Below are 25442 nucleotides of genomic sequence, written 5' to 3'. Positions count from 1 at the left end.
ATGCCAAGTAATAATTATGGTGCACATCAATGTTTGTCCTCGGGTAGTGTATATGTCCGTTAATAACAACAACAATTGAGCGCTTGGAACTGTTGCACAAGCTGTCATGCATTACTGCAGACTGCTTGCTGCAGTATTTTTTACGATGACATCATCCTGTTATCCCCTTTGAGAGGATACCACGTGGTTGCTTGGCAAAAGATGCAGCAAATTACGATGCACGAATTCAAAATAACATGTTTTTACTATAAGTAACTAGACTCATAGCATAAAAAAGGTAACATGTAAACTGAATGTTGTCGCTGGTATTACTATGACATTCGATCCTGTTTTGCTTTCACTGAACCTTTTAACAGTTGGAATGAGATACGTAGAATCTGATTGGTCAGTGTCAAGGGATACACAAAAAACAACCAATCAGATTGGTTGGCAGATTCAGGTGGTAAATCCTGATCCTGCCCCTGACTGTAACACGGCCCAGAGCTCTGTGCTCTCCCTCGTAGTGTATTTTGTAGCTCTGCTTCGGTTGCTTCCCTTCCCCTGTGCCGCCATTAAAGCCCGTCAGCTTCGTGTTTGGGAGTCGGGAGAAGCATGAAGATGATTTAAATTGTCAAAACAACCGAGCGAGGCGACGGGACCAGGGGGGATTTGTTGCTCCGCGGTGTGTATGGACCTTTAACTGCCAACTAAACGGCGCCCAAATAAGTAAATATGCGGTTAGTGTCGTCCAAGTGAGAGGAGCCCGAGTCCGGATTGGAGTGGGTTTCTCTGCCTTTGGGGGGGGGGGGGGGGCGAGGGGGCTCGCAGAAGCTCCATTTGTTTTGGCTGCAGTGGGAAACTGAGGAGTGTAAACAACATAGCAAAGCAAAGGTAAGCGATTACGCGATCTTCTTGTAGACTTGATAAGGGCCTCCCTCCAACTGGTACAGGCAGACAGGGGCAACACATAATCCCGTAATGGTAGCTGCTAGTTTGGCTATAATTCCTGGCTGGCAACCCGAACCACCTAGTTGTCATGTAAAATAACAAAACAGCTAGCTCGCGCCGTTGGTCTGTAAACACTTGTTATAGAGTCAGGAGCTAGTTTGTTAGGTAATAACTGTCTTCTGTAATATCAGTGTGTGTATAGTAACTAGGTACATTTACTTATAAACAAAACAGGTAATGTATGTTATACTGAAATTGACTGCATAACACATACTTTTATATATTGATGCCAATGCTTTTTTGTACTTTTACTTGAGTAACGGTTTGAATGTAGGACATTTACTTGTAACATGGTAATCCTACAATAACTGAGTACTTCTTGTACCTCTGTGTAATAGCACACATGACACTAGTCGACTGCTCATTTGAGTGTATTTGTTTATTTCTGGCGAATGTATGAATTGCATGCACGAAACTAGTTGCTAGTCACGAGTAAACAGGTTGAACGTGACTACTTTACCTTCAAGGCAAGGTTCCCATAGTTATTTGTGTGATCTTTGCCTAAACGTGCAGCTCCGGAGGAATCGTGTCTGTGAATGTGCTGAATACCTCACAGTGTGTTGGTAAACTTGGAGGCGTGGTATAAACACAATCAGAACCAACTCTTCTGTGAGCTTCCCCAGCGAGTTAACTTTAGCTTATTAGCCTTCGTCTAGTAAATAATGTTCACATTGTAACACCGGCACATGTGGTTTGGATCATTCACTTTCATATGTGGGTAAAGGGCTTTGGGGCGAATTCAATTCCAGTGCATCAGTAAGTGTCTTAACCAGTCACGCGCCTCCCTGCTGAGTGTCTGGTTTCATATGTCCTTGTCTCTTGTTACCCAGCTCGGTTGTAGGGCACATTTGCCTGGTGTGTATAACTTATAGTATGTGTTTAAAGCCGGTGCCAGGTTTTAATACAGCTGCGCAGATTCACTGTTGCCATCCGGCTCCGTCCTGGCACTTTGCTTTCAGGGTTTCTAAACATTGCTCCCTTGGATTTCTGCAGCAAATTAGTGCCAGAGCAAACAGCACTGTAGATATTTGCAAGTGTTTGTCAGTAAGTGACCCAAAGGCCTGAGTGCCACTGGTGGTTGTAATAAAGCATGATGTTTTTAGTTTTTTTTTTTAAATAGTGCATTATCTGTGAGATTTACCATTGGAAAGCTGAGCTCCATATTTGCCAGTTTGAATGCAGAAACATTTGTAGTTGAATGTGTATTTGGCATTCCATCTAAGTGTTTTTCACCAAAATACCCTTCTTTTTTTCTTCTTTGTACCCTAGTGTACTGCTTGCTGTGTGATCTCCTTAAGAGTGTGTGCCGAGCTGAGGATCCCTCTGAGCGGCAGGAAGCCTCCCTCAGCGTCACTGCGACGATGACCGAGCTGGTTGCCAAGTGGCCCTGTGAATACTGTACATACGAGAACTGGCCGTCAGCCATCAAGTGCACCATGTGCCGCGCTCAGAGGCCCAGCGTGGGTGCTATCATCACTGAGGAGCCCTTCAAGAGCAGCCCCCCTCTGGATGCCAGTCTGCACCAGTGGGACCCTGCAGGCCTCAGCAACAGCCCAACCCAGGGGGGATCCAGCCTACTTATTTGCCCAGACTCCAGTGCCCGACCCCGCGTTCGCATTGCTGATGTACCTGAGACTAGTAGCAAGTGGTCATGCCACATGTGCACCTACTTGAACTGGCCTCGGGCCATCCGCTGCACCCAGTGCCTGTGCCAGAGGCAACACGCTCAACACCAAAAGCATGGGCAACACAGAGCCCATCAGGGACATATCACCCAGCACCCTCGCAGCCCCACAGAATCACCCCAGAGCTCAGGCTCCGGATGCCGTCCTGCTCCCTCAGCCACCATTACAGACCCCTGTGAGGAATATAATGACCGCAACAGGCTCAACACTCATGCACAACACTGGACCTGCACCGCCTGCACTTACGAGAACTGGGCCAAGGCACTTAAGTGTGTGGTGTGTGATCACCCCAGGCCAAATAGTATGCTGGCTGAACCCATTGAGCTAGCATCAGAGCCTGAGATTCACCAACCTTCCTCAAAACGTAATGAACAGGAAAGGGACAACAGGAGGGGTGTCATTGGGCATGTGGTCGGGCAAGGAGTAGGGGGCGTGCTAGGGGGGGTAGTGGGTTGTAGCAGCAGCAGCCAAAGAAGGTCACCTCCGACCTCAAAAAGGGAGTCGGAGGTGAACATGGACTTTCAGAGGATTGAAGTGGCATCAGGAGCTGGGATTGGGATTAAAGAGGAACTGGAGGTGGATTTTAAAAAACTGAAGCAGATTAAGAACCGGATGAGAAGGACTGATTGGCTCTTTCTCAATGCCTGTGTTGGTAAGTTTCAATTATTTTTATGTAGCATGTATTTCATTTTAGGTTTTTCCCTTGTGTTTTGTTATGTTATGAGGTTGGCAATGACTCTTCTGAGTGATGTAAGATAGACCAACAGAGTGAAATGGGATTCCCCAGAATGTGTGTGAATACTTGATATGTTTTACCCTCCGCGTTAGGTAAATGGTTAAAAACAATTCAGCCAAGTCCAGGTGATTCTGATTGGCCTCCTTTTGATGCTGATCTACTGCATATGTTCAGAAATCCCCTGCATCCAGCTGGTGTAGAACTCCCCTGCACAAACAGCGAGAGCAGCCCACACTGTAGACTGGAGAATGTGGAGTGGGAGGGAGGATGAACATTTAAGAACAACTCGTGTTTTTTCCCCACCATCACGCTGCTATCTCACTCTTCCTCTTGCCTTCACCATGCCTACGTATAGTTTGTTCTGAACACCCACTCAACCTCCAGGCCTTCTTCCTTATTGGATCTTTGACAGACACTTCTTTTGTGTTAAACTGACAGCAACAATTGGACAGCCATGCTTGTATTTGATATCCCAATGAAGCCCTCACAGTGATAGTCATACAGCTTTTCATTACGCTACGTTCCTTAAATCAAAGCCGGGATAATCGGGTCTGACTGTCACACAAACATCACAGTTTGCTTTAGGTCCTACACTTGGTCTATTGCTGCATGTGACAGGGTGAATTCCCTCATGCCTGTGTGGCGTGTCCCCTTGGGACCAAGCCTCGTCTGGTCAGAGTGGGTCTGATTTCTCTTTTAGCATATTCAAGTGTTGGCTTTCCTTATCTGATCAGACATCTCTCCATTGTCCCTTAGAGGAAGTGACATCCAAGCACTGTCCCAAATCACTCTCTATTTGCCAGAAGAGTCATGACATGTATTTTTGTGAAAGTGTAGGTTATTTTCATGACTGATATCTGCCTATTGTTTCCTAGTCATTTGCTCCTGGGAAAAGTGCCCATTATATATGTTGTATATCTGTTTCCCAGGGACGATGTAGACATAATATTGATTGCGTTATTTGACCAACAGCAAGAAACCCCGTAATATCCAACTGACTGTCTTTGTAAACAAAAACAAAACCAACAAATATTTGCATTTGAGGAGAATCATTTGGAATTTTTGCTAAAATCATATTGTATTACATTATTGTGAGCACACTCCTTCCCAATAAAACCTCAACGCAATGTTTAATCTTTTGCTCATGAACTGATGTGCAAATGTGTCAGTCTTGAAAAGTGACAAGTATATCTTTGTAAAGTATTTGGCAATAGCAATGACCTTCGCTCCTATATTCAGGATGACCTTATATCAACTCTAAACTCAACCGGTGTGGCTTACATGTGTGGTTACAGCCTATCAGGAAACGCTTGGTGGTAACTTCTAGCTTTATAAATGGCTCTGGTTCATTTAGGGTCAGTGAGCCCACACACATAATACCACACAGCGTTCCTAGCTGTTCTATGTGACAATGTCTGATGTGAAAGAAGACTATTCTTCTTGTTTAATCAATAATATGTGTGCCTGTAAATTGGGAAATCCCTAAATATTTCTTCTGTTAATGCTATCCTGTCAATTAGGTATTGGGAATGGGTTTGAATACATCTTCACTACCTGTAAAGATTCAGCCCTCAGGACGTCGTTCCTTAGTTCTTACATCATTGCACTTGTCTGCAGTGCAGGTTTCAGTCTGAGTGATCTTATTGTGTAACTCGAGAAACGGAGGCAGATGTCTACACTATTATAAGGGAAAATGATTCTGACAAAACATTTACATTCTGGCTTTTGCCCAAAGCAACTCACGAATAAATCCACTTTGTGTGCAAAGAAATAGTTCTAAGAAAATAACAAAGGGTATAATCCCACTTTTGCAGTAGGAGGAAGAAAAGGAAGACACAAGACAGAGATGTTGTTGTTTTATCTATGAAGCGCTGTTTTAATGTTAACTGTGATGGTCATGGTTGTTTTCCATGACAGAAAACCCCTGCTCGACACATCTTCCGGTGTATGATAGGTTTACATTACCACTGACTATTGATCCTTTTCTTTTGACAGAGGTCACAACAGTCTACATTACTGAAAGAAAAAGCACGTACTGAGTGGGAGAGAAGATACCAGCATCACTTAGCCTGAGCCATCCCCTATCCCCTCCTCTGTCTTCAAGTGTATGCCATTTTGCATATTTCCCACTGTTTTTGTTCTCTGAAAGATCTGTGGGTACAGTACCGGCTGCAGGGCAACAGGCACACCCACACTGTGTGTTTTTTGGAAAGTGGTTGTGATCCCTCTTCATCACACTGCGCTGCCATTGTGTAGTTCCTCTCCTCATCTCTCACAGTGCTAGCCAGCTCCACATGGCACAGCGAGTCCTTCCACCCACTCCATGTCTCTCTGAGTCTCACTCACACAGATCATGCAGCAGAGCATTGTGTGTGGTCCTTTGACGCGAGAACCAAAGCTCAACCGTGTTTGATGCTTTCAAAAAGTACGAGAGAATACTACATGGGCCTTTACTGGACATGCTAGAAAAGGAAAGAGACACTTTGTGTTGCTCTGTGGCATTGGAATTAATTTCCACTTTGTTGTTTGAGTTTATTTATTACATCATGATCACACACTTGTCTAAATAGTGTGTCCTTCAACAGCTTCTAAATGTGTATTCATCTCATTGCGTCATCTGCCATTTTGATCGCAGTACTAACGGCTGGCATTGGTCGGAGCTTGTTCTGTGTCTAATGAATCATACGACCACCCACATATCCATTTCAGTCCACCTTTAATCAGTGTGTGCTATTGCTTTGGTTTAGAAGTTGAATCAAAGACATACCCAGCAGGACAGTCCACTATTACAGCCACACACTGCATGCTCACAACCTTTGTTTCAATCCTTTTGACTTGAAGGCACAGATTAATGGCGCGGTCTGGAGCATCAGATGTGTATGAGTTAATAGGATTACTAAAGGAAAGCTTACTTGGCATAATAACTTCAAAGCAAACGACTGGTTTATTCTTCAGACATTCAAATATGTCTCGGCAGTTTGAATGTCTCGTTGAATAGATCGGCGCTTCGAGTTTGTGTGCTCGTGGTTGACATAAATAGCTTTCGTCAGATGGTAATATTTGCACACTGTGCCAAAAAAGTAAAGAAAAGCAAACACCTGCATCTGTCAGATCAAACACATCCTCCAACCCTCACGCTAAAATCTAAGCCTGGAGATTAAGAGGGGGGGGGGAATATCTGGCAGATTACAATGTGGCCCCCTATTGTCTTTTTCTCTTCACTTCAAAGTCAGTGAAGTCTCGAAGCTGTTACAGCTGCCACAGAGATAAAGCACATTCTGCTCTCTAAAATGTTATACTTAATGGATGAGCACAGAATGTCCTCTGCACACGCTTGTTCTTAAAATGAGTCATTTTTGTATCTATTGATGTGATTTTAGTACAGATATCACAGTTGTCAACAAGTACAATCCTTAAGGCTGCATGATGCAATTGAAGTAAACACATTTTAACTTTTCCGATCTTTTGATTTATATATTACCGTACTTTTCGGACTATAAACCGCCAGCTTTAAGTGCCCGGCTCCAGCAGGAAAAGCTGGAGGCCGGAAAAGAGTGAGACAGGTAGCGCACCAAAGTAAAAGTGGAACCGAGAGACAGAACGAGAGCAAGACAGACGGACAATTTAGCTGCTGCGGCTTGTATGCAGGTGCGCTTTATAGTCCGAAAAGTACGGTACTAATGATGTTGATTTGGGTCACATGCACAAACGGCTTGATTTTGTTCTATGTCTTTTATTAAAAAGTATTACAAAAAATGTTTCTAAATGTGACCGTTTCCCTCTCTCTTTGTCCGAAAGGTGTTGTGGAAGGTGACCTGGCAGCTGTGGAGGCCTACAAGTCATCGGGAGGTGACATCGCACGGCAGCTATCATCAGACGAGGTGCGCCTATTAAACCGCTCGTCTGCATTTGATGACGGCTTCACGCTGGTTCACCTAGCCATCCGCTTCCAGAGACAGGACATGCTGGCTGTGTTACTCACAGAGGTCAGTGCAGACAACCAACAGAGTGTGAGTCCAGTTCAGGAACCACCTGCCCCGGGTATCAGCTGATGGACGGGGAACCTTCCAAACACACGGCAACTACACTCTGCCATCTCATATCTATACTAGGCAGATTATAGATCAATGTGGATCATTCTGTTCAACAAATGCAACATTTAAATTGTTTTGCATCATGGAAATGTGTTTTTCATAATCCCATTTCGCCTGTTATTTAAAAAATAAATTCAAAGCCATGGTCTCCAGTGGAAATGACCCCCTTGAATCAGGGTTGTGATTGCAGCAGAGCTTGTTTCTGGGTCAGCGTTGATGCAGCTTTTTCTTGTGAAGTCTCTTAATCTCAACGTCCAATGAGATCAGCCCGGAGGACTGACAAGGGCAAATGGTCTGTCGAGAGGAAGGAGACACGCTCCTCTCTCTGTGCCCGCGGGAGTATGATAGCCGTTCCTTTATTTACAACGTTTTTATGTTTTTAATCATTTTTATGTTGAGTATTTTGATACAAAAGTGGGTTCCCTGGTGTGTCTGTGCAACAAGACGGCTGATGTATGTGTGTGTTTGTGTGCTTGTGCTGAGGTTGGCTGCAGCTCGTTTACCGTCACCACTGTGATCCCAGGTTATCTGTAAACACACCTCTCCTCCCACACGGTCTAAGGGGGTCAGTGAGTAACCGCTGGTTCATGCCCCCGAAAAAGCTCCAAAGCTGACATCTGCTCGAACACCACACATATATACACTTCTATTCTGAGATTAGATTAGTACAAGTGAAATTAGATCTCTGAGTCAACTGTGCCGGAAAAGGAATTGACATTTATCTTTGCTATATGTGCTATCAGCAGCCATCACTAGCTTAAGCCAAAAGGCAAATACTTTCATTACTGTTATTACTTTTATTGGTATCTACAGGAAGCTTCCTTATTTCCGAATTGTATTTAAGCACCACGACATCTGAGATTCCTACCCAGTTATAGACCTCTGTGTTATATTCTCTTTTAAAGTGCTTGTATCTTCCTCCCCTATACCCTCTCTGTGCAGGTGTCCCAACAGGCAGCCAAGTGCATCCCTGCCATGGTGTGTCCTGAGCTCACGGAGCAGATCCGCAGAGAGGTGGCAGCGTCTCTTCACCAGCGCAAGGGAGACTTCACCTGCTATTTCCTCACTGACTTGGTGACCTTCACCCTGCCTGCAGGTCAGCACCACAAACACATATGCAATTCTCTTAAAACAATAAGCATGACTGTCATAGCATGAATTCCAGCAGCTGTCCCGAAAGTATGGTTTCTGGGTTTTGTGAAAACTCTGTGGTCGACAGAAACCCAGTCTAGCCCTCCCCTCTGGCTTGCCAAGTGTGTGACAGAATGCTTGTTTTGTTTACTTGTGGCTTGTGAAATTACTAGTTGTTTGGATGCTGATGGGACATAATGCTATGGTTGTCTGATTCCAACTGTAGAAGATGGAGGCTACTCCTGGCTCACTGTTTGAGTATTGTTCTTGCATACCGAGTATACCATCAACGCAACAATGCATGTTTCTTGTTCATTACAAAGATATATTTAGCAATTTTGCCAATGAATGTGTAAAATGTCATGCATTCAGTGCGAGCTTCATTGTGTGGAATAGCTATTTATGTTCTAGTATGTTGCTGGTGGTTAGGCCAAAGACTGTTGTTATGTGTTGACAATGCAGACCTTGGCGTATGGCCACTATAGAAAGCCATTCTGTTCAGGTCCACAAAGTCACTGCATTCATTTATTTTAGCTGAAGAATTAGCCTCTGTGTTGACGAGAGCAACGAGCATGCAGTGGAAGCCAGTGGCCATTGTGGAAAGAACAAATCATGGTGGCTTGAGTTGAAATGAGCCATACCAGAAACAAAAATCGAGTTGGCCTTTAAATCATTTCAGTTAAGAATAATAGCTAGTTAAAAAAAAACTGTGCTCTCCGTGTCATTTCTTATAATACCCTTTTTTCCTTTTTTTGTGTCAGACATCGAAGACTTGCCCCCAGCAGTTCAGGAGAAGCTGTTTGATGAGGTGCTCGACCGAGACGTACAAAAAGGTGAAATATTTACTCTGTCCACTTCCTGACTTTGTGTTGCAGTTACACCAATCACACGCTGTGCTTACATATGGATGCAATTGCTTGGAGAAAGAGAAACCCGATCCAAGAGGACTACAATAGAGGGGAATGGCAAACATTGGGAGCCCCCTCACAAACTGCATACTATAGTGGGAATACGGACAGTGATGTATAACTTGTAATTTCCCTCTTGCCAGCACAGCGTTTTGCCTTCCTGCTTGTCACTCTGCCAGGCGCTCTGTCCTTATCGTGTGGAGCCGTTGCCTTAATCAGCCTAATTGAGTTTTAGGGATTTCTCTGATCCCAATTTCATGATTGGTATTTAGCCTCAGCCCACACATGTACAAATATAAACAAAAAGGCATCGTTTTGTATTCAAAACGGTTCTTTATTTAGTTTCTTGCTTACATGGGTGTCATGTTAAATGAGTCACCTGGGCCTTATTTTTGGCACTACAATATATTTCCAAAGATACAGAAACCCTTATTTCACCTTGACTCAATGAGACACTCCTTAATCTCAACCACAGGTTTTCACTACCCTTTGAATGACACAAAACCAACATTATTTTTGATTTCCCTGTGCTAACTTACCCCAATTAGTGACATTGCGCTACACAAGTATAATAAATGGATGTTCCAAACCTTTTCTGATGACCTAGTGACGAGCTTTTGAAAGATATTGAACAGACATTAGACTTTAAAAAAAGAAACTGCTGAATTCTTATAACAATATTCATATATTCTTTTTATATATAAGCACTTTGAGCACCAGGAAAATCGCTATATAAAACACATGTATTATTATTATTTCTATTATTATTATATAATAAAATAGAAAAAGCACCAAAATGTAGTAAGAAGATGTTTGTCCTGCTTTTACAGTGTAGTAATACAATGCCACATTGATTTGGAGGCACTGGGTTAGAGGTATCTTTGTATCTACTTGGACGTTTCCAGACTCTCTGTTTTGTGCTGTACATGTAGAGCTATTTGGACATCCTCATGTCAAGTTTTCATTCACAACAACAGTCCTTTCACATGCCATTACATGTCTTGGAATATGGGGGAAAGAAACTATGACCTTTAAACAACCGTTGCACATTTCTTATTAAAATGTAAGTCAACAAAAACACACAAAAAGAAACGCAACACCAAAGTGACACTGATACACACAAAAAGAAACCGATGAATCCTAATACACACAAAAAGAAACCGATGAATCCTAATACACACAAAAAGAAACCGATGAATCCTAATACACACAAAAAGAAACGGATGAATCCTAATACACACAAAAAGAAACCGATGAATCCTGATGCACACAAAAAGAAACCGATGAATCCTGATACACACAAAAAGAAACCGATGAATCCTGATACACATAAAAAGAAACCGATGAATCCTAATACACACAAAAAGAAACCGATGAATCTTAATACACACAAAAAGAAACCGATGAATCCTGATACACACAAAAAGAAACCGATGAATCCTGATACACACAAAAAGAAACCGATGAATCCTGATACACATAAAAAGAAACCGATGAATCCTAATACACACAAAAAGAAACCGATTAATCCTAATACACACAAAAAGAAACCGATGAATCCTGATACACACAAAAAGAAACCGATGAATCCTGATACACATAAAAAGAAACCGATGAATCCTAATACACACAAAAAGAAACCGATTAATCCTAATACACACAAAAAGAAACCGATGAATCCTGATACACACAAAAAGAAACCGATGAATCCTAATACACACAAAAAGAAACCGATGAATCCTGATACACACAAAAAGAAACCGATGAATTCTAATACACACATCACATCTTTGCAAGCCTAATCTAAATAAATAACAAAACCTTAAAGATAGTATAACATTACAAAATAAAATAAATGAAGAAAAAAAGGCCCATTTCATTATTGTATGGAAGAACTGTCTCTCAGGGTGATTACAAAAGATGTGTTCCCTTTGAGGTAAAAAACTGTTAGTACCACTGAGTTGTTGCAAAGACAAACGGTATCAAAGCCCTGCTTCATCCTTGTGCAGAGCTTGAAGAGGAGTCTCCCATCATCAACTGGTCCCTGGAGCTGGCCACCAGGTTGGACAGCCGGCTGTACGCCCTGTGGAACCGCACGGCCGGGGACTGTCTGCTGGACTCAGTGCTGCAGGCCACATGGGGCATCTACGACAAAGACTCAGTGCTCCGCAAGACCCTCCACGACAGCCTGCACGACTGCTCCCACTGGTGAGACCACCGGAGCACAGATACTGAGTGTTTATAGTTCTTTAAGACTCAACCTGTGAGCAGCATGGCGTGCTGACCTGCATCTAGTCTCAGGCATGTTTAGGAGACTGAATGACACAATATATATACATATAATGTATAATGTCCTTTATTGTTTCATGTGGAACCTATATGCTGCAGGTCTCCCTTGAAAAAGAGATCTATGATCTCAATGGGACCAATCTCGTTAAATAAAGGTTTGAAATGAAACAATGCACCAAAGGTAGTGTTTTTAATTAGCAAATATCTTTATTTGGGCCAAAGGCTGCATTTCTGTATACATTTACTGCAGACTGAACAATAGGTGGTTTTTTATACAATTCTAGACCATTGCAGTTTTAGCAAAACATGCGTGTGTCAGCCATGTTTAATCTTGTTCTTTAAACATTTAGCTTAGACTGTTTTACACAGTAAGGTTAAACATTTTGCAGGTTTAGTATTTTGGTCAAGCACAAAGAAACAGCCTTCAGTGGTCTCAAGTTATGTTTTGCTTTCTTTGGCCTTGCACGGCCATGTTGGAAATGGTGGTTTAGAGGTCGGGATGTGTAGTCCAAGAATCCAAAATCTGGATTGCCGGCTCATGCAGAGATCTGCGGCTTTGATCTAGAACTGAGAGGCTTTGACTGGGGATTGAGACCAGTCGCACACATTTTAGAGGAGATTAATGCTCTCTTACCCCAGTGTAACGTCGGAAGCACTGCAACAATTTAAGGCCGTGTTCTACAGGAACACAACAGCCCAGTGTGACTCGTGTCTATTTCTAAACTCTGGGATTTGCAGTGAGAAAATTACTATTTAGATATAATGAGTAATTGCCATGCAACCTAAACCACAACAGGGATGAATAGCAGTCACACGCCTTTCTGCACAGAGAGGTCAATTAGTGTGTGTGTGTGTGTGTGTGTGTGTGTGTGTGTGTGTGTGTGTGTGTGTGTGTGTGTGTGTGTGTGTGTGTGTGTGTGTGTGTGTGTGTGTGTGTGTGTGTGTGTGTGTGTGTGTGTGTGTGTGTGTGTGTGTGTGTGTGTGTGTGTGTGTGTGTGTGTGTGTGTGTGTGTGTGTGTGTGTGTGTGTGTGTGTGTGTGTGTGTGTGTGTGTGTGTGTGTGTGTGTGTGTGTGTGTGTGTGTGTGTGTGTGTGTGTGTGTGTGTGTGTGTGTGTGTGTGTGTGTGTGTGTGTGTGTGTGTCAGGTTTTACACGCGCTGGAAGGAGTGGGAGTCGTGGTATTCCCAGAGCTTCGGCCTGCACTTTTCCCTTCGGGAGGAGCAGTGGCAGGAGGACTGGGCTTTCATCCTTTCCCTGGCTAGTCAGGTACATGCACATGAAAACTAACACGCACATTCATATGGGGGACAGGAGCTTGATGTGCTTCAAATGTGACACACTAATGATGTATGAATTATGCAAGAAGCTTAACTGCTCTTACCGCGGTATACTTAATCTGTTCTGCCCTGTGAAAGTGCATCCTGTCTGTCATCAGCACTTCTCTGCCTCTCACCGCTCTGTGTGACTTCACTGACTAAGTATTTTGGGCGGGTTGTTATTATATCTGGGTGTGAAAGCCCAGTAAGAGTTTTTTCATGTTTGAACACTTGCTGGGGTAACTTGGCAGAGGGAATGTACAGTATTCATGACTCCATGCCTTGTAGGTTAAAACCCCCGGCTTTTTAACTACATGTTCCCCTTTGTGTCGTACTTTCTTTGCAGCCTGGATCCAGCTTGGAGCAGACCCACATTTTTGTTCTTGCACACATACTTCGTAGGCCTATTATCGTCTATGGAGTGAAGTATTACAAAAGTTTCCGTGGAGAGACGCTTGGGTACACCCGTTTTCAAGGTGAGGAGATCTTTCACTGTCATGACAAATAATATTTGAATGTGGAGAGCTCCATGCCAGTGGCCGTATAAGGACTACACTTCTTCTGTGAAACAGCTCCAGCCTACATGTGTCTGCATAGCTTACAAAGCAGACATAACTGCCAGTAACTATTTACAACATGTTTCAGGCTGTTTCTTTCCTTAAGGAAGTATTTGGGGCTGTGTGACTCAAAATAACATAAACAACAGAACACGCATGCCTATTTATAGGAGGGAGTGGTGGAAAAAGTATTGTAATTATTTACTTGAAGTAAAGTACTGTAAATACTATACTACAAGTAAAGGTCCTGCATTCAAAACGTTACCCAAGTAAGTAAGTCAGGTCGTGCTTAATTGTATTCTCTTTGGTTGTTAAACACACAGAAATGCATCACATTCTCTAATATCATCATTTATTTGTAGCATCTTTGTCTGTGCATCTGAGAGAATAACTAGATTATTTAGTTTAAGAGTTAGGAGAGTTCATTTTCATTTTCTTGTTTATCAGAATATATATTTAAAGTTTGCAAATTTTTGTTTTCACTGGACAGGAAGAAAAGTGTAATCTTAATGTTCAGGTAACCAACGCTTCTAGACAAATGTATTTGAGTAAAAAGCATTTCTCCCTCCGGAGTCGAAGAATGAAGTTGCAGTTAAATACCTAGCATAGTTTGAACTTTAGCGCAGTACTTAAGTAAATGCATTACACTGTGGATGCTGTGAAGCGTTTCACACACACATCCAGACGCACGTGAACATGTGTAAACCATCAGCCCCTGTGAGCGTGGGGGGGTGGGGGGGGGTCTTGCAGTAGTAACAGCCTGGTTTCAGTTTGTCTGCTGCGTGGTGTTGCACAGGGGATGATGGAAGGGCTCTGTAATGGACAGCTGCCCGCCTGATGGATCCCTGATTTACTGTTGCTGAGAGCCAGAGTAAAACACACAGAGGGGGGGTGCACCTATAGAGAGGGGGGGGGGACCAGTAACAACAAACTGTTATTACTGGGAGACGAGAGAAGCTAAACTGAAACAAAGGTGTGCATTGTGGAACCAAGGACATATGGAATATGAGCACATTGCAAATGCTGTATGTCATTCTGTAGTTCACAGACTATCTGTTGTGAATGTAACAAAATAGTTTGCTGAACTTTAGTTACTTAGCAGATCAATCATTTTAACTACAAGACATACAACCAGTTGTTATATTCATTTAATGGTTTAAATAGAATGCATGTATACTGATTAAACAATGCAACAGTATATACAATGTTAAAGTCAGCAATACCTCGACGAACTTTAACATTAAACTGTTTTTATAAATGTTACTTAATCTGTGAAAACAATGCCATACTGTGTCTCTACTGTATAACAATTACCTTGACTTGATATATACTATTAATACATTTTGAACATATTACTTTTGCAATTCAGATTTTGAATGCAGGACTTTTTATGGAGTAAACTTTTGTTATTGATACTTTTTACTTACTCAAAGGTAATAATTGCTATAATTTGGCTTTCTTACCAAATATGTATTTGTTTCTTATCAATATTATCCCTCTCTTAACTTTATCAAAGAACCTGTTCATCATTAGTTTTATTGAAAGAGGAAAACAAAAACACAAATAAGTACAGTTGATGAAGATTGCGTAACTGTATTGATTTACGACCAACACTAAAGCAGATTTGTTTCTCCTTTTTTAAAGTGTGATTTAATACATTATTGTTACCATGGAGAGAAGCCTGAATCTGCTCATGACAAATGCAAAACAATGTTTTTGAAATGGTAATCAACACTAATTAGCCTTTCATCGTGCCGCTGTGAGAGGGAAAGAGATTAATTCTGAAAGCATTCACGAACCAAACAGTCATTAAAAAACAAGCCATTATTCTCAAACATTTAAAAAAAAAAAGCATTTAATTGAATTGTACTTCTTCCAACGATGTTATACACTTTATATAACTATGCAGTTTTAGTTGTTTTTCTGAAGTGCATTACTATATTTACGTCGTACAATGTACTTTTTAATGAAATGTTTAAAATGTAACTGCTTTAAAAAAAGTGGATTTTTAAAAAGACATAATTTCTTACCCCCCCCCCCCTTCAGGTGTGTACCTGCCTCTTCTGTGGGAGCAGAGTTTCTGCTGGAAGAGCCCCATCGCCCTGGGTTACACGCGGGGACACTTCTCAGCGCTGGTTGCCATGGAGAACGACGGCTTCGACAATCGTGGCGCGGGCGCCAACCTCAACACTGACGACGACGTCACCGTGACGTTCCTGCCGCTGGTGGACAGCGAGAGGAAGCTGCTTCACATCCACTTCCTCTCAGCGCAGGAAGTAAGGCCCCCCCCTTTAGTGTCTACACATTTCTTGTTTGTCTTGAATTTATCTTTATTTGTTTGTTTATTCCACACATGGCAGTTATTTAAAAACAAAAACATGTACACTTATACTGGTTGTTTTTTTATAGCGCATGGTGGAAAGGAGCAGGGAGAAGAACATCTTATTTGACCTGCCCTTCTTTCAAAAAGAAATGAAATAAAGTAAACATAAAAGCAATATTCTTTCAGCCACAGTTGCCTACAAATATTGAAACATAAAACCAGAACACAATCAAAAGTTCAACTTCATACTGTCTAATTACGCTTTCTTTATACATTTTCTTAAACATAAAACTTTGTGGGAAAATAGAAACAAACGGCTTCTATCTTTGACTACGTGACATGTGTCTGTTATCAACACAGCTAAAGCTCAACAAGAAAACCGTTGGAAGCAATTACTCCCAGCATTCTGTTTCCATAGTAACAAACTGTTAGTGTGAAAATAGTACATCACAGAAAAGGATCATGAGTGGATTGCTAGTGTTTAACCTCACAAACTGCTGAATTGCTCCCTTAGAGACCGCTACAAATGTATCTACTTTAGTTTGTTTCTCTACTATCAATGTGGCTCCCTGATGGTGGCGTCTGTCCCCCTGCAGATGGGTAACGAGGAGCAGCAGGAGAAGCTGCTGCGGGAGTGGCTGGACTGCTGTGTGACGGAGGGGGGGGGTGCTGGTGGCTCTTCAGAAGAGCTCACGACGTCGCAACCACCCTCTGGTCACCCAGATGGTGGAGAAGTGGCTGGACGGGTACCGGCAGATCCGCCCCTGCGCGTCTCTGTCTGACGGAGAGGAGGAGGAGGACGATGAAGACGAGTGACAGAACTGAAGCGAGGCGAGGGAGGCGGTCTGCTGGGGGGGGGGGGGCAGGACTCCTCCCTCCCTCTATCTTACAGTTTTTTTTTCTTTCCTGACACGGACAAACTGTGAAAGCCTTCAGGAGAGGACAGGGAACCAAGCCCCCCCCCCCACTGACAGGAGACATTGCTGCTCTTCTATCACACGCAGGCACTCGGACAGACACCTAAAAACACGGGCAACACTTTACTCTGAAAACGCTGAGACTGACAAACTGCTGCGAGACAAAGGTTTACGAATGCAAACGACCTTTTGATTTGTTTTTCAAATGTAAAGGAATAAAGGATTCTCGATCCATAGATGTAAATGCATGTGGTTGTTTTAAAAAGAGTATAAGGAAATATACCAGCATTTATATCTGTTCAGTGTGGGCACTGAGAAAAGCACACTTCCAAATTGATCTTTTTGATGTTTCTTTTTCCATTTTAAGACATGGCTTGTTACGTTTTTTTCTTCTGAATGGGCAGGGACAAAGCCAATAAATATTATCTGTAGAAAACCAGAGATTGTGTAATACTAAATGACTTTAATCCTTATTACTAAGCACTGCACATTTATTAAAAACATTTCTATATAAATACAGTACCATTGCTTGAATTAAGGTCATATATGAAGCTCTTAAAAAAGGGAGATTTTCCCTTTAAAGTCAAATCTACACTCAATCTTCGCACACAAACATTCATGTTGGATCTTTGGTTGACCTTTTTCAGACTGATTGAAGTTGCGCGTGTGTGTGTGTTTTATCTTCTCTGAAATTACTCTACATATTTATTGTTTGGAAACTTATATCAGCTACTAGGATCTTTCTGTATATTTTCTTTCTCCTTTCTGTGGTTTTGTTAATTATTCTCTCGATCTTGATGAAGACACGTTGCACAGAAACACTGTTGCTGTGAGGAAAGAACCAATCGTCACCATCAGTGAGAAGTTTACTTGCGTTATTGCGTGCGGTTTAGTACCTCATCTGGACGCCTAAAATCTGGTGCTTTTCTTTTGGGCAGGCGAGTGAGACATTTAATGTCAACGTAACAGTCACACGTCACAGCGTTGTTTGTTATTTCCTCTTTGTCCCTTTCTCCCTCATAGCATTTGTTGTCATGGTACACGTCAGTTCACCTGTTTGTTGTCCTCCTTTAAGTTTGTGATTAAGGTCGTTGTGAGACTGCAACATATAAAACCAAAGCTGACAGAAGAAAAACAAGTTACTTTTTTTGCTGTGAATGTTTTGTTTTTTCCTGCCATTGCGTACTGTAACCTCTTCCCTGTTTCATTCAAACTCACCTTTGGAGCCCCACCTGTATGTTGCTTTGTATTTATGCAATAGTTGCAGTTGTGACTATGATGGTTTGTGGATTTAGGCCTGACTTCACTATACAGAGTGTAACGCAGTGAACAGGCAACATAAGGAAAAAAAATAAAGGAAAACCTATTTGAATGTCCAACTAAACTGCTTCCTGTCTGATGTTCTTAGAAATCAATTGTGTTAGTTCATGTTTTAGTTTATTCTGTCATTTACATTGATAAAAACATAGTATAGTTAGTTAATCGTAAACAAATGTGATTCAAAATATAATGGTGTAGTCATTTCAACTAATCCTAAAAACGTCATAGTATATTATGGCTTAACATGTTATAGTAAATTATGATCTATGCAGTAAAACATCATAGTACAGTTTGTCAAACATTATGAAAGATTGTCACAACAATTATAGTTATGTTCTGTAAAAAGTACATATGCTAGTATGTCATAACAAATTTCATGTATTATCTCTTCATTGTATTTGTTTAAACGGCGGTAATGAGATGATTGACAGCATTGTCAGAGAAGGCCACAAGATTCAGATTGGCCACTGCCTCCAACATCTACAAATATATCGTAAACATACTGTCGACTGTGTTTAGAGTTTAGATAAAGACTTCATTTTCTCAATCATAACGCTCAATGTTTACTATTTAAATGTGTGAACGCTTATGGAGTCAAACATCAATAATAACAATGTATATGTTGCACTAGGAAGGCAGAAATAACTTCTATTCTCATGCATTCAGATACATCCCCTAGAAAATACAGAGAATATCAGCGTTTGCACGTAAAGTTTCTTATAAAGATCATACATACAAAGTAGAGACGTGTGAAAACTAATTAATGGAAAACTCTTGTTTTTAAAATCCTCCATATCATTTGACTTTATGACTCCTAATCTATGTAGCATTGTATAACTGCAAAAGACATCTGGGACACACCTTGTTGTATATCATTTCAATGCTGTTTCTATTTTATATGAACATTTTAATGAAAGAAAACAGCAGTTTTTGAATCAAAATCTCTTTGATTTTTTTCCGATATCACGGGAACTTATAAACCAAAATCAATGTACCATTTTTATTAAATGTTAGTCCATCTTATACATTAATATTGTTGAACAAATCAACAGTCTCAATCCCTTCAATAGCTTTCATGTCAAGTTACCCATTGACTACCAATCCATGCCCTATGTTATAACTACATTGGACAATTAAGACATACATCTCTCGATAGGAGTTTAGTGCTTCTTTTATATTAAAATAATATTTTAAGAAAAAAAACAGCCGTCTGTTTAATGTCGAATTTATTTTCAACAGTTTCAACGCCATGTGACCGAGTGACATCAAATCAATGCACCGTTGTATTACTTAACTCAACAAGCAGGACACACCTTTTCATCTGATTTTAATGCTATTTCTGTTTATTATGAATATTATTATGGAAATTCAGAAGTTTCTGTGGTTCAGAGCGACGGCTTGGTGACATAAGCGTCGTCTTCGGACCAGCACATTTTGCAACGTAGCAAGAAGGAGCAGCCAGATCCAGGCTGAATGTCTGTCAAATATACAACAACTCATGGATAACACATCCTGTTGAAAATAGGACTAATAGAAACAGTATTTCTAAAACCTGTTGCACAATTAATATTTTCCGACATTGACAGTTCCAGACTTTGAAACCCCTTTCAATTGTTTTTTTAAGCAAGTGTTAAACATGTCCAGAAAACAAACAAATATCCCACACAGGCAATCATCAATCAGAACAGTACATTTTATTTATTGTTTCCAGCTGCACTGTATGCTATATGTTCACCTTGTACAAGAAACAAATACAAATACTCACACTAAAAACCAAACAATCTGCTAGCAGCCGTCTCTTGCTAACGTCACGGGGCTAAAAGGGAGGATGTGGCGGCGGTTGTTCACGGAGGACGCTCTGCCTCCGAGAACCACAGCTGGATTTCATTAGAGCAGAAAAACAATGAGGGAGAAACTATAGGAGGAGAGGGAGTGGTCGCTCACATCAGACTATGATTATAAGAACATTTAACAAGGCATTACAAATCTAACGGAACAGAAAACCTTGAACATCAAAAACGTACATTTGATATATAAACAAAATAAAATACCACAATGGAGAAAGAGGTGGAGTAATGGAAAGCAAGAATCCAGTTTTTCTTTTAATTCCGATTTGGACAGATTTTCTTTTTCCTGAGTCAGTAAGCTGTTTTAGTTTTTCCTACTTCGCTAACTGGAGCTGTAACGTACTGTCGGTCCTTTGGATGCAGATATCTGGGACACTGTTCAGGCCAAATATCGTGGGTACCTCAGTTCAGCCGCGTTGGAAAATACCACAGCTAAATGTAATTGATGTTATACACTCAACATACAATATCTAACCACAAATGGCAGTCTGCTTTTTTTTCTTTTTTGGTTTCAATGGGTCATTTTTTAGTTAATGGGCTGAAATATTCTTTCTGGAACTGGAAACCATATGTCCTGGCACACGTCTTGGCTCTACATTCAGGGGCCACCAGCCACGAAGGGAAAAAGCAAAAGATGGAGTCCAGATTTCTGATGGAGACGGCAGATTCTGCTGTTGGTCTGCTAAACATACGTGTAACTGTAAATTCATTCATTTTCAAACACTGAAGAACAGAACAAACTGATATTCACTTGCAACATAAACACAGAATATAGGGTAAACAGAGGAAAGTAAAAAAGCAAAAAATCAACACAAGACATGTTTGCGCTGAAATGGGCGAAACTGAGGAATAAGGGGAAGTTTATGAAGTCACTGTCGCTTCAAGTTTGTCCTTTAAATCAGGGAGGGGGGGGGGGTCAGATGTCCATCCTGCATGTGGAAATGTCAACATGTCCCAGAAATTAGGAGGAATCTCCCCTGAAATATACTAAAAAAAAAAGATTAAAATATCACTTAAATCAACGAAGAACAGAAACAGATATGGGGGAGGGGAGGTCTCAGATCTGCATGAGTTTGACGGTCAGTCCCATCTCAGTGTGGCAGCTCAGGTGTGTAATAACCATCTCAGGTGTGTTATAACCACTGTGTGTCCACTGTCCTCACTGGGGCTGTGGTTTCAAACAAAAGAAATGGTTGAAACGTTGCCCGACAGGCAGTCTGCTGGTGGGTTCAGATGGCTGAAGTCAAGCGTACAGTCGGATGGTTCGGTTGGTGGGGTTGCTGGGTTTTATTTTTTTTTTTGTTGAAGTTGGTTCCAGCCCCCTGCTCGGTAACAGCAGCAGTCCTAAGGCTCAGTCATGTGCTCTCTCATGGGGTCGCCATGTTTGGAGGGTCGGTTGGGGGAGGGGGCCTGTGACGGATGGGTACCGGGGGGCAGGGTATGGGCGATGGGCACCCCCCCAGGCACCAACCCCTCCATCAGTCCGGGGATCCCGCCGGGGGCCACGCCCACCACACCGGGAGGGAACCTGGGGAGGGAGAGGAGAGGATCAGCTGGCGTGACGAAGAGCAGAGGGAAACCACCACAAAGTTGGACAACCTTTTTTTGCACCTGATCATTATTGTGTGAAGTGGGGCTTTATAGTGACAGCTAATAAAACAAATACAGAATCAACACATGAAATCTGATCAATGGTATTTATTCAAATATAATGTTGTACTTAAAGAGCCTTAAATTGAATCAAAAAACATTTAAAAAACGGGCAAAGTTAAACATGTCAGGGAGCTCTGCCGCATGGAGGCAATACATGATGTAAGAGGTCCACATCTGGTGTAAGGAAGGACTCTTAAGGGTCATTCAACCCAAATGATAAAACATGATTCCTCACTTTCCTTACCTTGCAGATAGCTCAGATTTAGTTTGCTCAGCTTTTAGCTTTCTGCTGAATTTAGTTGATTTATGGTATAGATGCAAGACATTAAAACAATAATCAGTGATATGTCTTTCCAAATAGTGTCCCTAGTGAGACGTGTTTTCATCATTTGGGTGAACTGATTCCTACATACAGGGAGCTGAAAGGAAAAGTGTCAGCGAAGGGGCCGTCACTGCAAATAAAACCCTCAGCAAGACGCAAAGTTTCAGAATTTCACTTCCTTTCTTTCTTATAGGTAGTGACATAACTCTTTCTGAAAAAACTCCACAATTGTGTTTGTAACCTGTCACTTCAAAATTACAGTCGTAAAAAAAACAAGGGAAAAAAGTGCATTATTTCGATTTTTTTATATCAGGTGTGTCATACCTAGCTGAACATGTGTGTGAACCCTTGGTTGTGTTTAGGGAATCGTGAGAGGCAGGGTACAGTGGGTTTCAGGACATGTGGGTCAAGAGTGTAAAGCAGGAAAAGGGGCCACAGATTTAAATGGGATTTGGTTTATATTAATGATGGTATTCATTTGCTTTGGCCTGTGTGCCAGCAGTGGTAGTTTTCATTTACCTGGTTGAGAATTAGGTATATAATTTGTCCTGCATTCCCCCCGTTGCTATGGCCTGTACCATGGTTCGGTTCATTTGGCTGTGTGAGAAAAGCAGTTCATTCTGGTTGAGACAATATAGAGACTGAGAAACCAAAAACTGAACAAGGGATTCATTCATTTGGGCCAACTACTATGTATTAATACGCCACAAAAACTAGGACCCAGGCTAAAATTCAAGAATAGAGAATTGTGACACACATAAGAACATCTAGTCTAAGCCTGATCTACGGCAGGTGCTCATGTCTCTCAGGTGGTCTCCTGTCCCCCACCCCCCCTACCTGTAGGCGGCACCGTTCATCTCAGGGTGAACTTGAGGCTGCTGCTGCTGCTGCTGCTGCTGCTGCTGCTGCTGCTGCTCCATCATTCCCCAGGGGGCCGAGGTGACAAAGAACTCTTTGTTGACGCAGTTTCGGAGGCTGTCAGGAATACGGCCTGGGTCGGAGCAAGACAAAACATTGGTGAGATGAAAGAACGAAATCTATGGCTCCAGTCAAAAACTGTTTTTGCTTAGGAATGTTTCTAACTGGGTAAAACATTTTGGAAGTATCTATAAGTATCTATAAGGCAGCTTCCTACATTTAGGAAATACAAAGCTGGTGGTACAAAGAATACAAATACAAAGCTGGTGGTACAAAGCCTCCTTTAGCATAGGGTACACTGGACCATCTATTATCCAAGAACAGGGGATAATGCCGTCCAACAACTCCTTGTTGCAACACAATTCAAAGTCAACCTAACCATTAACCTCATGTGCTGTGGCTGTTTAGTTGTAAAGGTTTGATTCTATTTTGGACAGGATACCTTACTTTGTGTTGTAAATAAAGAAACATCACATAATTATCATAGTGTCAGAGCAGTTGTACTCCCTTAACACCATGGTTGTCTTTTCCTAAGTCTTCATGAATTCTCTTACAGATGTTTCTTTTGACGTCATGATGGAGGATAAGGAAAATACCTCTGCCATACTTTTTGGACTGCAGCTTAAATGTGAAATGCATTTAGAGAAGTCAGTGTACCAGTGATGGCTCTGCGTATTTCTGTGGCGGCGGCCTCTCTCATCTCCAGTGATGCCTGCTCGCTGTACCAGGCGGTGTGGGGGGTGCAGATCAAGTTGGGGGCGTCCTTCAGAGGACCTTGGGAAAAACTGCTCAACAGAAATATGGAGAGAAAAAAGTAAATAAGAGATGAAAAAGAAAGCCTTTTTCTAACAAGATTGTTTTGATTTCATTTAGATTTGGGCATCCATTTCCGTCACTTATTAGTGTCTATTAGGAGTCGCTATGTTCTATAAATGAGCGATTCTAGCGATGAAATACTAAAATATGTTTTAACAGTCAGTTGAATCAGTGAAAGCTCTGATGATAATCACCTGAAAGGCTCCGACTCGTGGACGTCCAAGGCGGCCCCCCGTATCCGGCCTTCCTTCAGGGCCTGAGCCAAAGCTTTCTCATCCACCAGACCCCCCCGTGCCGAGTTGACCAAGAAAGCCCCTTGACGCATCTGCAAACACACACAGCAGAAACACTCACAATAACTCCAGACATCAACACGTGTGGCTGTGAGATTGCAGAGGGGCTGTCACTCTCTAAACGCTGCGTGGGAAGACACGCACAGCGCCAGACAAACACTTACAATAAAAGAACGACAAGAGTACAAAAGGCTTTTCAAAGACAGTTGACATTTAAATGTCAACTAGACTTTCATCTTCACAGAGGCTCTTTATTCAGGAAGCGAGCATGTAAGGGATTTTTTAAAAGCAGCTTTAAAATCTTACATATTTATAAGACTACTGAATTTAACTCAAATAGCAGTCAAATTCAAGATATGATAAGACTTCTTTATCTCCATATAGGAAATGCAGGTGTTACAGCAGCACTAAGAAAGTACAGATAAATACAGAAGTAGAAATTAAAAACAAGTTTAAAAGAAACATGAGGTGTATACAACTAGTTTAAGAGGACTAAGAGTAGAACATATACAACAAGTATACATGAATTAGCAATCAGAGACAGTGACAGCACAGCAGTAAGTCTCAGTAGTATATACTGTATGTTAACATTTCCATTTGTGTCCTCCAGGTGGCAGCAGTGCTTCAGACTCAGAGACCAAGAGGATAACTCGAGAGGGTTATCATGTGGGATGAGCTGATCCCTAAAGCCTAGAACCTATTACACTGGGGGGTTAAAGTGCATGCTGTGGTTAGCTTAGCTGCTGATTCACCACTTGGCTGCTCCATAGCATTCCTCAGCTCGTCACTGACTGCATTGTAGGCAACTCACAATAGATGGGGGGTGCTGCATAAACATATCATGGACTCTGAAAACAAACTATGTCGGATTGCATTGCGGGGAAAATGTAAACTCTTATGCCATCTAACTGCTGAGGTAATCTTATGTTTCCTGGTTTTTAATATAAGGAATGTCAGATTACTGTATGTCAAAATGATTATAATAATTTTCACTAAAAGAAATGATACATATTTTATTCAATGTGACAGTCGTTATACTTGGCTGGTTTACAGTGAAGAACACTACTCTACACCAACCACACACACACACACACACACTGGCATGTGTGTGTGTCACGCTGACCTGAGAGTTATGAAACTGTGCGGAAGAACAGACTGATTACAGTGAATCTTCCCACTACATCACAGACAATAACGCTCCACCATCCACCCCCGTATGTACACCCCTCTCATTCTGGATCCACAGAGGTTTTCTACATGCCTGTGTCTCTTTGTTTCTCTCAGTATCTTACCACTCATTAAAAGGTTGTTTAAACAGCCTATAATTGGAC

General features: G+C 41.7%; 2 protein-coding genes across 6 annotated transcripts in view; one reads left to right on the top strand and one right to left on the bottom strand.

The window, feature by feature from the left end:
• Nucleotides 1-782: 782 nt before the first annotated feature.
• On the top strand, nt 783-18326 carry zranb1b (zinc finger, RAN-binding domain containing 1b). The gene is given in 11 exon segments (XM_034100433.2): nt 783-870; nt 2257-3324; nt 7207-7394; nt 8445-8598; nt 9395-9466; nt 11551-11749; nt 12975-13095; nt 13492-13621; nt 15749-15978; nt 16622-16684; nt 16686-18326. Coding segments are annotated over 10 exon segments (2289 nt in total). The 5' UTR covers nt 783-870; nt 2257-2348; the 3' UTR covers nt 16842-18326.
• A 1613-nt stretch (nt 18327-19939) lies between these two features.
• Nucleotides 19940-25442, bottom strand: part of ctbp2a (C-terminal binding protein 2a) — a 67298-nt gene continuing 61795 nt past the window's right edge. For all 5 annotated transcript variants that reach the window (XM_071205586.1, XM_071205585.1, XM_034100630.2 and 2 more), the window contains 4 exons: nt 24013-24143; nt 23660-23787; nt 22922-23075; nt 19940-21637 (listed from right to left, as the gene is read on the bottom strand). In XM_071205586.1, coding sequence (XP_071061687.1) covers nt 21454-21637; nt 22922-23075; nt 23660-23787; nt 24013-24143 — 597 coding nt within the window. In that variant the 3' untranslated portion in view covers nt 19940-21453. The remainder of the gene's footprint in view (nt 21638-22921; nt 23076-23659; nt 23788-24012; nt 24144-25442) is intronic.

The sequence above is a fragment of the Pseudochaenichthys georgianus genome, chromosome 15 (genome assembly GCF_902827115.2).
Source record: "Pseudochaenichthys georgianus chromosome 15, fPseGeo1.2, whole genome shotgun sequence".
NCBI lineage: Eukaryota > Metazoa > Chordata > Actinopteri > Perciformes > Channichthyidae > Pseudochaenichthys > Pseudochaenichthys georgianus.
This window is presented reverse-complemented; position numbering and strand designations above follow the sequence as displayed.